Consider the following 12,870-nt stretch of genomic DNA (forward strand, 5'->3'; position numbering starts at 1 on the left):
AGTTATATTAAAAATGTTCAATCAACAAAAACGCTATGCGATCTCTTCTCGGTCTTTGCTCATACTTCTATTTTCCTCTATCTTAAATTCTCCTTTTTCTTCCTTTGTGTTCTCTGACAACCTCAGTCAGCCCTCATCCAATCAAAAGGCACAATATGAAAAAAATCCTTCAAACCTTGTAGGAGGATGGGCATCAAAATTCAAAACAACTGGTGTGACATTGGTTATCTCCGAAAACTCCAAAACAACAAACTTCCAAATGAATGAACATGCTAAAGTTTCGCTGAGGGGTATAAAATATAATGAAAGCATGCTATCCTTCTTCTACAATCCCAAGAAAACAACAAATTTTCCTATAGGGGAAAATTGATGGGGACATCAGTATCGTGGAAGCCTGGAAGGTTTATCAGGAGGCGGGCCGCCGATCTACGACGCACGATCGAGTCTTTGTACTTTTGAGTAATTTATGTTATTTTCTTATTTATGTATTTTTCTATTTTCAGTGTTCATGTATTACTTGTTTTGAAGTTGTAACGCTTTTAAGTGGAGGATGTCGTAGTATTAGCCCCCGGAGGGTAATTGTATATATATTTCTCTTCTTTTTAATATTATTATTATTTAGTCATTTTGTTTTATTTTATTTTTTTAATGAGTATTTATGTGCTCTATCTCATGCTAACATTCTCTCTATCACGTGACAAGTTTCTACTTTTCGTGCATGTTAAATTTTCACCTACAACAAGCAACAATCTTGTTAACAGGGGTACTTTCCTACATAATTTTAACATAAAAAACTCATCTGAAAGGTTTGGTTTATGAAATATGAGAGATTTGAGTACTCTGATGAGAACGAGATGCTATGGGTTGATTTGTTACGAATTTAAATCAGACTTTCATCATTGTCATAAAATTTGATTGCATCATGTTTTCAAATATATAAATTGTCAGCAATATAATTGAGGATTAAATATAAACTTCATAAAATTATAATTAGATTGAATATATGGTATGAAATCAAATGTTGAGTTATTAAAAAAATAAATGATGTCCATGATGTGCGGGAAATTTGATTATGTTGAGAAAAATGTGGCAAAATAGGAATTATAATTGCGGAATGATAGTGTAAAAGGAATGCTCCGAGTGATATCCATAAAAGAAAAGGTGATTGAAAAAACTTAGGTGGTTTGACATGTGAATCCAATGATGGAAATTGTGCATGTTAAATGAGTATATAACATTAGTGCCAAAAGATTTGAAAGAAAAAAGAGATTGACCTAATATTTATATCATATGCATACAAAATAAATAAGTTTAAAACTAAAACAACACTAAAAAAGAAACAAATAAAAAATGAACCTCAAAAAGTTGTCAGAAGGCTAATGAAGATGATGGTTGAAATAGTTATACATTTGATAAGCCCTATCTTGATAACAAAGCTTATTTTAGTATTATTCTTGATAAGAAATTACAAACCGAGGTGACTAAGTCCACAGCTTACACTAAAGCATAAGTCATGTTTCTCCACAGCACTAATCTTAGAAAAATAGATAATTGTCATAGCATATGCCTACAACAACAACAACATAAAGTCTTTATCCCACTGTGTGGGGTCGGCTACATGAATCCTTTTTCTCCATTATGTTATATTAAGAGTTAAATTCACATTTAAATCTAATAAAGAAATGTCATTTCTAATAATTTCTAACCAAGTCTTTTTAGGTCTACCTCTACCTTTCCTAAAATAAGTAAAATCTAATGCATCTACTTTCCTAACCGGTTAATCGAAAGGCTGTTATTTTATGTGACTAAACCATCTAAGACGACTCTCTCTAATCTTATCTTCCACTTGAGCTACTCCAACCTTTTCACGTATATGCTCATTTCATATCTTGTCTCTAAAATAAAGCCACTAATCCGCCTGAGCATCTTCATCTCTGCAACACTTAATATTATACTTCTCTTTTAATGGCCAACATTTTGCACCATAATCATTGCAGGTCTAACCACCATCTTAGGGTTGTCAAAATCGGGTCATGGGTCGGGTTCGGATCCAACCCGAAACTGACCCAGCATAATGAGACAATGATGCCGACGCGAACCGAGGCGAGGAGCAACTTGACCAGACGATGATGCCTACGTGACCAGACGAAGCCGACGAGACTAGACCAGACGATGCCGACGCGACTCGACTCGACCAGAAGACACCGGGTCAACCTGGGTTGGTTGACTCGACCAGAAGACATCGTGCTTGTCGTGTCAACCCGAATCCAACCCGATTTTCCAAATTAGTCAAAATCCCGAACTCGAACCCCACCAATTTTTCAAACGGGTTGACCCTAACCTGAAATGTTCAGGTCTGTTGAGCGGGTTTTCGGGTTGTGTCAAATATCAACATCATCTTATAGAATTTCCCCTTAAGTTTGAGGGGTACTTTTCTATCACACAACAAGCCCGATGTATTCCTCCACTTCAACCATCCAACTTGAATTCTATTAATAATATCCCCATATATTTCACCATCACTCTGAATAATAGACCCAAGATATTGAAAATGCATTCTCTTATTAATGACTTGATCACCCATATTCACAATCGCTCAACTAGATCTATTATTACTAAAATTACACTCAATATATTCAGTCTTAGATCTACTCAAACGAAAGCCTTTAGACTCTAAGGTTGACTTCCATAATTCATGTTTACCTTCAACTCCCTCTCTAGTCTTATCAACAATAAGAATATCATAAGCAAAAAGCATATACCAAGGTACAACCTCTTGCAAATGTCTAGTGAGAAAATCCAAAACTAAAGCAAAAAGATACTGGCCTAAAACTAATCCTTGATGTAATCCAACTGAAATAAGAAAATACTTGGTCAAATCACCTTGTGTTTGAACACAAATAACAGGAGCATACATATCCTTAATGACTTAAATATAAGCATTATTAACCCCTTTCTTTTCTAGAACTCTCCATAGCACTTCTTTTGAAACTTTATCATATGCCTATGATACTATTAAAAAAGACGTTGTAATCCAATAGAGACCAGATTCAAAAAAACAAGCAGCAAAAAGCTGAAATAAAATCTGAAACACTAGATGGAACTTTTAATTGCAAGATACCTGCACTATTTCACTGATGAAGTTTAAACCACCAGGACCAATAAGAGATCCAGCAAGAAGGTAGCCAACAATGACCTTGAGTTTAAGAATCAAGAGAAATAATAGTGTCAGCAAGAAGGAGCTATTAATTTCTGAACAGAAGAAAGGTGAAAAGGAAAATACCAACCGGTTGGCCTAAAAGTGAAAAAGTAACACCACCAACAGCTGCTGAAACAATAACCACCACCAGATCGGAAATTAATCTGTCAAAGCGCATGGTCAAGAATTTGACACTTAACTCCACTACTTAATGTTCAAAACTAAGAAAATTAGTCTCAGAATAATTTTCATAAAAAAACAAAGAATATTATAGGTATATTGGAAAAAAGCTCATGAATAATTAGATAAATATAACAAATGAGAGTACCGAACTCACCTCAGATCTAATTGAAGTACTGGATACTTGGATTTACGGTTTGAAATGACAAATAAGTTATCCTGCCACATATGGAAGACAGGAAAATTTCATAATAAGGTTGAAATTACATCTACATGATAAGCCTTCCAGGAAGATGTCCACCTTTTGGTCGATCAATTGTGTCCCATCAGAATCTTCATTTCCCAATGAAAATACATCTTGAAGTTGAAATGGTTTAACTGCACTGCACGAAGAAAAAAATGCAATAACTAAAAAAGCAATAACTAGAAATAACACATTTTGAAATGGTTTACTTATGATTTATTCATACTTTGTTGATGGGGTGTCATTTTTCTTTGCTTTGTCATGAGTAATCAAAGCAACTGTCTCCACTTTACCCTGAAAAACAGAGAAACACAAAAAGAAAAAAAAGGAAGCACTAGCTTCATAATGAAAAAAATAACAAGGAAAAACACTGAAGGTAAATAAGTAGATTTGCCTAAATTATTTTTGTATGTAAGATGCTCACTAAAAGAAACATTCCAGCACACATAATGCAGGTACACTTTCTAAGATATATCTCATAGGTCTTTCTCCTATGCTATGAAACATTCGCTGATGTAGCCTAAAAAGTGAGTAGAAATGAGAGAGATTTCGAACTATTTTATTCGTAAAATGCAAAAAACATATATGAGAAAATGAATATTCATCCATCTAAAACTATATTTACTTAAAGGGGTGGTTTGGAATAACTTTTATTATTTATTTATTTTCCAGTGTCTTTTTATCTGTTTATTTTATTGCTTAAAATAAAAATACGTTTGATTTATAATACATTTATTAATTTTAAAAACTAAAAATTATATAATTGATACGCCTCCAAAGAATTCATGTGATTAAACATGAATTTTGATATATGAATTGATTATAGATCATTTCAATTCCCTTTTTCAAGCAAACATATAGTTTAAAAAGTCCAGTTCAACACAACAAACTAAACAATACCAAGAGCTAAAGGATCAAAGTCCAAATAGGTCTTCATCAAGCACTAAGAAACATAATTAAAAATTTTTAGAGGCCATCAATTGGCAAATATCCTCCAAATTTTATGTGCGTAAAGTTAAAATGAACTCTCCAATGAAACAAAATTGATGAGCTTAAAATCACTTAATTTTGAGATCTTAAGGCATTGAAATGCCAAAAAAATAGCATGACCAAAAGGCATTTAACTAACCATCCGATAGATGAAGACTTTTAGCATAAACAACTTATAATCCAATACATTTGAGGAAGAATTTTGGTGGAGAGGATTTCTAAATTTAGAAAATTCCATACCTCTAATCATCATTTGGAGCCTTGATCGGTCCTCTTTGGGATTTCGCATATCCAAACATGTTTTGTCTCTATCATTCAATCAATCTTCCCTAAAACTAGGAAGACATTTACCATCGACTACTCCTCAAACCCAACTTTTGACACCAACGCTTATTATTATCGTTAGCCAACACCAATATAAACCATCACTCAATTGTCGCTTCCAAGGTTTAAAAAGGCAAAATAGGGAATTAAGTCATTTTTACTTGGGGAGGCGAGGCATAGGCCTCAAGGCGGATTAAGTTGTAAGCCTCAAAACATAAATAAAGAACCTATACAATTATAAATAATTCAAAAAAGGACAAAAATAAAATAAACAATCAACATATTTACTTAATTCATCATCATAAAGTTATAAACTAGAAATCTCAATATTAAATGTTATTATAACATGAAATTATGAAATGATATTTAAAGTAAACATTCGGTTAGAACTTAAATATGCTACAAGAATGAAGATCCATGAAGGCCTCATACTCACTTTTATATTCTTCAAGAGAGACCTTATATGTGATATTTTTCCTATAATTGGAAGATGTATCATTGTCATCTTTAAAATCTTCTTTAATTATAATATTTTTTTCTTAGCACTTATATTAGTTAATATTACATTAAAAGCATAGTTTAAAATTATGCAATAAAAGGCGCGCCTCTGTGCAATTTAGCCCCCAAGAGCCTCATTGCTTAAGCAATTTTGGGTTTAGGTGAGGCTTACGCCTTAGGGTCCATAAGGCGTGCCTTTGAGGCTTAATTGTGCAATGTTAGGTGAGGCGCACGCCTCATGATGTCGGGTCCCACCAACTTAAGTTTCTAATTAAAAAACTATATTTCCTCTATTCTTTCATTCAGCCTACCGGAACTGAACGGAGGAGTTCTCCGCAAGCCCAGTTCCGCAACATTTCTCCGCTCGGCCTCCCTTCCCGCCGGTGCCGCCTCACGCCGATGAGCTTCTAGTGTCCGGCCGCCCTCTACAACAACTCCACTACCGGTTTTAAGTTTTTTTTTTTTTAATTCAAGGTAAGATTTTTCAAGTTATAGAAAATCTAGGGTTCTTTATTTTTTGAGATTTTTAGTTTGTTTTTGCATTTGTGCATTAGGAAACATGGTTAGAGGCAAGGAAATGTCAAATACGTCATTGCGGCGGGACCCTTCTTAGAAGTACAGCGTACAAGTTGACGTAGGAGGCGGCGAGAAGACATATATGTATATAAAATGCAATTTTTGTGATAAGGTGGTGAAGGGAGTTACCCGCATTAAGGAGCACTTATCTGGCTCACATAACAATGTAACATCTTGTGTGAATGTGTCGGATAAGGTGGAGGAAATTATTGCTTACACGAAGAAAAGTACCATGGCCAAATATTTACAACATGGGCAATTTGATGAAAGGGTCGAACATGGTGCTTACTACGGGAGCGAGAATAGCAAGGATTTTTTCTTCCACTATACACATTAGAGGTACCCGGGGTCCTATGGACCAATATATGATTAATACATGAGAGGATAGAGGAAAAGCACAGATGATGCTTGTGGCTGGTACTAGAGAGGGTCGACGGCAGATTTGCATAGATATTGGCAGATTCTTTTTTGAGAATGTCATTCCATTTAATGTTGCGACATCACTGGCCTACTTCAATATGTTGCGATCTGTAGGATTGTATGAGAGATGGTTGAAGGCACCTTCCATGTACGAGTTGCAAATATGGATTTTAAAGGAGGAGCTGCATAACACAGAGCGAAGTATTGATGAGATTAAAAGGATATGGAGTGAGACTGGTGTTACCATTATGTCAGATGGATGATCTGACATGAAGAGCAGGAGCATGTTTAATATCCTTATAAACAATCCCTATGACACGGTGTTTTTACAATCAGTTGAAGCTTCAAATGAGGTTAAAAAATATTGATTTCATTTTTAATTTATTAGATGGGGTTGTTGAAGAGATCGGGGAGTAATTGGTTGTTCATGTGGTGATTGACAATGTCAGTGCATACAAAGTAGCAGGTCAGATGTTGATGAAGAAGAGGAAACAACTCTATTGGACTCCCTACGCGGCACACTATATTGATCTCATATTGAAGGAACTTTGTGATCTATCTCAACACGAGCGTCATTTCTAAGGCGAAGAAGATCACAAAGTTCATCTACAATCACTTATAGGTCTTAGCCTTAATGAGAAAGTTCTTGAATAAGGAAATCATTCGCCCTGCTACCACTAGGTAAGTCATTACATTAATGCACTGCAAAGCATTTTCAATTTATAATGCAAGTTTATCCTACAGATTTGCCACATCTTATTTGACACTGCAGAGCATGCTGGATGTTAGGCAAACTCTTGAAGCCATGTTTACATCAACACAATGGCTTAATTGTGCATGGGGCAAGAAACCTAAGGGAAAAGAAATACGAAGGTTGACTCTGAATAATAAACTTTGGGAAAGTGTGACATATGTCATATTGAGCACAAGACCCTTAGTACAAGTAATACGATTAGTGGATGCAGAGAAGAAACCAGCCATGGGTTTTATATATAATGCAATGGATGAGGCAAAGGAGTTGATTGCACATAACTTGGGAGGAGATGAGGCCAGTTATAGAGAGATTTGGGATATCATCGATGTGCGGTGGGAGGTTCAGCTACACCGTCATCTACATGCAGCGGCGTATAATCTCAATCCTCAATTTCAATATTCAAAGAGGAAATCCTCAAATCCAGAGGTGAAGCTGGGCTTATACCATTGAATGGAGCGGTTGATACCAGAGCAGGCCGTTAGGGAGCTTGCGGATTTAGAACTTGTTCTATTTCGGAATAGAGAGTGATTTTTTGGTCTGCAAGCAGCAAAATCTACTATTGCCAAACACTCTCCACGCAATCTCATTTTTCGTAAAGTACACCGTCAGTTACATGCATCACACTTTAATATGTTCTAATTATCATTTCTCTTATTGAACATAGTTAAATGATGGATCAAATTTGGTGATTCCACCCCTGAGTATAGAGTTTTACAGTTAGAGTTTTGGGCCTCACTTATTCTTCCTCTAGGTGTGAGCGAAATTAGAGCACATATAGTCAAATGTAAACGAATAGAAGAAATTAACTTTCAACACTCAAAATAAACTCCCTTGTGTATATTATGCACAACAAAAGGTTGAGAGATAAGATGTTGAGGAATAATGGGTTGAAGGATAATGAGTACTCTTTGGTGTGTAATGATATGGCGTCTGATAATGAGTGGCTCATAGATGATGAGATAGATTTTCCATTATCAGACCTGCAGCTAGAGGATCTAAGTGTGAATGTCTTGAGGGGTAAAGTAGATCAAGCGGGCACATCCACTAGTACTGTAGCACAACAAGCAAACAAATGTATCTCAAAATTTCTTATGTGCTATTACATTTTAAATATATGCAATTAACAACACAGTAATCATTCTTATTGAACAGGGAAGAGAAAAGTGGATAACATTGAAAATGATGAAGATTTGATATTCATAGATGCAATTAGAGATGAAGATGCCTCTCTTGAAGACCCAATTAGTGAAGGGACATGATTAGATTTTAGATGTTCTTTCTTATTTATATTTTGGGAGTTTTGACAGACTTATATTTGTGGTTTTCTACTTTGAATTATGCTATGATATGCATAAATTGCATCTATTTTATTATTTTCTACTAATTTCACTTCTCATTTATATACTTTTTATTGTATTATGGACTTTTACTATTATTTACCTGCTAGAATACTTAAATTCTCATTTACGCAATTCTTCGTCTGTGAGGCTTACGCCTCGCCTCACGGACGAAAAATGCCTCGAGGCTATTTACGCAACTTTAAACCTTGATTAAAAGTAATCTAAAGTAAAATAATAAATTAATAATACAATGATGTAATCCATTATACTTAAATTTCCATTTGATTTATTTATACTCCACCCCACTTTGCTTCTTTTTTTAAATGATTGTAAAGTAGAAATTTGTCCCAATTCAATAGAGTATATAATAGAAAATATATTATTATTATTATTATAGTATATATTATATATAATAAAAAAAATTAATAAAATTTTATTCAAATGAGGTAACGCCTCAAAATGCCTCATTTTACAAAAGTCATGGGCTTAACTAGAGCTAGTGAGGCTTAAGCCTCATGACGCTTCTTGTGCACCTCAATTTGAGGAAAAATTATTACATCCGGTGAAAATACTGAGCAATATCGAGCATACCGAGTGTATCGAGCGCGCTGTACCGAGTACGATACCAAGCACTTTAGTGATGTGGCATTTTGTTATTGGTTTCCGGATGCATTCGGTAACCTGACAGAATAATTACTCCAATTTGAGGCGTGCCATGAGGTGTGCGCCTTGAACACTTTTTAAATCATGGTCATAGCCTGCTATCAACTAATACTAAAAAACACAATCGCCATCAAATGTCACCTACCATCGAACGACATTGATGTCCATCGTCACTCTTACACCATCAATCAACATTAACGCTCATTAGCCCCTTTATTGTCATCGACTAACATCAACAACTATCATCAAATGTTTGTTTTTGCCCACCATCGACGAACAAAGACAACTGTTGTGTAACATTTAATATTGTTCATCATCAATAGACGATTGCATTCACAATCTTTAACTACTTTCCAACATTCACCAATACCATTGCAGGAGACAACCACAGCATAATAAGATCGAAGAAGAGTTGACCATTGTAATTTTCAACCCATATAGTGGAATGATTTCAACTAGGCTAGGCTCAATGATTTTTTTACTTTTCAAGTTTGTAACATTTGAAATCATATGTCGATTGTGTTATTGATCATTTATCGATTTGCATAGAATTTTTTTCAATGTTAAGATAATCTAGCTCCAAATAATTTGAAATCATTAGCAGAAAACCACGTTCTATCTACTAGTACAGGACTTAACATTGACATCACCTTTAATGATGAATAGGCACAGCACCTGCAATGACAAATGTTCAATCCAACTCTCACCATTCAAGTCTTCAAGGAACTCTTCCCCCCATCAAGTTCAAAATATTGCCTTTCTACTTCTCGAACAAAAGCGTTTTACTAGCAAAGGTCTCATTGACATATCCCTAAAGGAGCATAGTCATCAAATAGAGGAATCCAAACTTGAGATCCTTCATATTTAGCGCGAACCCCATAAGCCATGACCTTTATTTCAAAATGTTACAAGATTTCACCTTTTGTTGCAACAGATTTAAGACCACCTATTGGAGGATGTATGAGCAACTATTCCCTACCATTAAGCTGAGACTCTGCCTTCACCTTTTCCTCTATTAATGAACATTGACTTCCATGAAAAAGCCAGCTCCACTAACCCACTGCGAAGTAACTCCCACTCTTGCCAATAGTGTCACTCACAAAACCATTAGTGATGAAATCCAACAAATAGTCTGAAAGGACTTCCCAATAGAGGACCAATTTAGTGTATTTGTCAAAACTTTAAGAAGTTTTCTCCCTTCACCAATGAAATCCTATGACAACTTATTCCAGCAAGGTTCAACTGTACAAGTTGACCATTATATCATACTATGATGGCTCCTCTCTTCCTCTTTATTTCTCCTACACAAAGGTCTCCAATGTAGAGTCCTCTAGCAGAATACTGAAGGTAGCAGGTTCCATATCACTAAAATTACCCCATTGTCGCTCTATTCTACTAAGATCCAGCAAAGGAAAGTATCCAGATTATTGTTTTCAACAGTCTCAACTCTCAAGAAAGAATCCTACTGTTGCCTTATTGTATAGTGCAGGAAATAATTTCAGTTGGTTATTTTTCAGCAATCTAAAGCAGAAATCCAGGGACTTATTCAGCAATTATACTTGTTTTCCAATAAAGGAATTGTTAGAAGACTGAATTGGATTGCAGTGTACAACAAGAAGACTAAATTCGAGAGAAGATGTTAATTTAAAGGGCCAAACATTGCTCAAGGTACCTTTAATTTATTGTTTGACAGAATCGATGAAGAAAGCCCAAAAAAATATCTAAGCCAGTTTTTAATTCATTCTATCATCTTATTGTAGACTAGAGCCATAACTTAAGAGATTAGCATCAGAACATGACAGCTTTCCAAGCCAAAATAAGCTTTTCATTATAAATTTTCTTTAGGTTCTGAGAGGAAAGTCACACCTACTTGGTTATCCGCAACTGTACTATTGAAGCTGTTTGCATCGTGACCTGAAAATATGTAATGAAATTACATAAGCATTTCATTAGGAATACAAAACAAAGAACCGTAACAACCTTCTAAATTGTTGCTAATACATAATTTTAAAACTTGCTAACACATAATGACGAATGGTCACCTGAAGAAAGCATAAAGAACTCAATTAGAACACAGCATCTAGTCACCATGATATATAATTCTCATGAAAATGAAGACGGGTGGAATACAGTTAAACATCTTTGGTGACATACTCTTGCATCGAGAGAGATTTAAAAACCCCATGTTTATAACTGAGAAAAAATATTCATGTAGCGGATACCCCGTAGTTGGATAAAGGTTTGATGTTTTTGGTTCTGTTGTTGTTGGTGGTGGTGGTGGTGCTGATGGTGAATTAACACAAGTCAAGTATTTTTTATATAATTAAACTTACGTTGCTTTCAACATACCCATGTCACCCTCACCCTTATGTTTTCTTTACAACATAATCAAGACGATGAGAGAACCAGCCTTATAGGGGATAATACTCCATAAATGCATGGTAAAAAATCATTTAGTTTAATGTGAATTAATTTGCATAATTATTGCATGATTGCAGAACTTAAGTGATGGCTAGCAGCTTATAGTGAAACTACTGAACTTTCATGCAATGCATATCAATGATGGTTGAATAATAAATGATGCATCAAGAAATTTCTTTGAATGGACAAAGAACCGCACCTTCCGGCGAATCGTTCTCGGACGAAAACTCTTTTTCGAGCACGCGATCGAAAATATCAGCGATGCTGCTTTCATTCGACGCTTCGCGCGTCGAAGCCGCCACCAAAGAGCCATAGAATCTCTCCCTCATTTCCAGGTCCGGTCTCGCTCTCACCGGCGCCGGAAACGACATCATTGAGAGGCAGACAACGAAGAACACGATCATCATCCACCGCGTCGGAGAAATCGCAGCGGTACGCGTGCCCATCGATAGGATTGAGAAAGGATGAGCTACGAGCCACTACAGGTCAACGGAGAAGCGAGAATCGGAGCGGAGCATTCCGAGGGAGCGGAGCGCTAGGGTTTCAAATGCTTACGAAGCGGCAGTTGGAGAAATGGAGTTCCGGTCCGTGCCTGTTCCTGGAGTAGGCTGGAGATGGAAGACAAATACAAATAGACAATATAAATATAGAATCTGTGCTTTGTTTCTATCGCAAAAAATTTCACCCGCGGAGACACCTTATATTTGGGATGCGCCACGATGCGTATTGTGCTATAATTGGACACGTGTTGGCATATGAATGAATAGTGGTTGGATTATTTTGCCAATTTTTGCTGTTAGTTTCGTTTTCGGTTGCGGATTTTGTGACGGTGCGATGGGTTGAACCGGAAGCAGCCTTAAATTTTCTTTTTCTTCCAAGTTTCCCTTTTGCAAGTTTTTCTTGATTTATTTTAATCTATCCCATCCAAAAGTAGGCATAACAAATTCATTCTAATAAATTCCAGTCAATGTTAAAACTATATACAACAAAAATTATTTTATAGTTACTCAACTGCAACTTGATTTTCATTCTATTTAATATTTTAATTCACTAGATTCTTGTAGATTTAAATTTAGGGGGATTTACATACATGCCATTTTATTACATCTATATTACATACTTAACATCCAAAAGTTAAATATTACATTCCTAATACCCAAATGCTAATTTTACAACAGAAATACCACTCCGTCTCTTCCTTCTGCATTCTGACCATCGTCCGCCTCTTCGACGATGGCCACCGCTTCCCTCTTATGGCGTT

General features: G+C 35.6%; 1 protein-coding gene across 3 annotated transcripts in view; it reads right to left on the bottom strand.

Moving 5' to 3' along the window:
- The window catches only part of LOC110110601 (K(+) efflux antiporter 5), a 42,672-nt gene extending 30,462 nt beyond the window's left edge, over positions 1–12,210 (bottom strand). The window contains exons 1-7 of one of the 3 annotated variants that reach the window (XM_020842169.2): positions 11,809–12,210; positions 11,059–11,102; positions 3,850–3,917; positions 3,681–3,762; positions 3,537–3,598; positions 3,288–3,363; positions 3,122–3,196 (exon numbers count right to left, since the gene is read on the bottom strand). In XM_020842169.2, coding sequence (XP_020697828.1) covers positions 3,122–3,196; positions 3,288–3,363; positions 3,537–3,598; positions 3,681–3,762; positions 3,850–3,917; positions 11,059–11,102; positions 11,809–12,055 — 654 coding nt within the window. In that variant the 5' untranslated portion in view covers positions 12,056–12,210. Of the gene's footprint in view, positions 1–3,121; positions 3,197–3,287; positions 3,364–3,536; positions 3,599–3,680; positions 3,763–3,849; positions 3,918–11,054; positions 11,103–11,808 lie in introns of all 3 variants that reach the window. The other 2 variants (XM_028701129.1, XM_028701130.1) reach the window with 2 other exon arrangements.
- Between the last annotated feature and the right edge of the window lie 660 nt (positions 12,211–12,870).

This window comes from Dendrobium catenatum, unplaced genomic scaffold (assembly GCF_001605985.2).
Source record: "Dendrobium catenatum unplaced genomic scaffold, ASM160598v2 fragScaff_scaffold_1639, whole genome shotgun sequence".
In the NCBI taxonomy this organism is placed as follows: Eukaryota; Viridiplantae; Streptophyta; class Magnoliopsida; order Asparagales; family Orchidaceae; genus Dendrobium; species Dendrobium catenatum.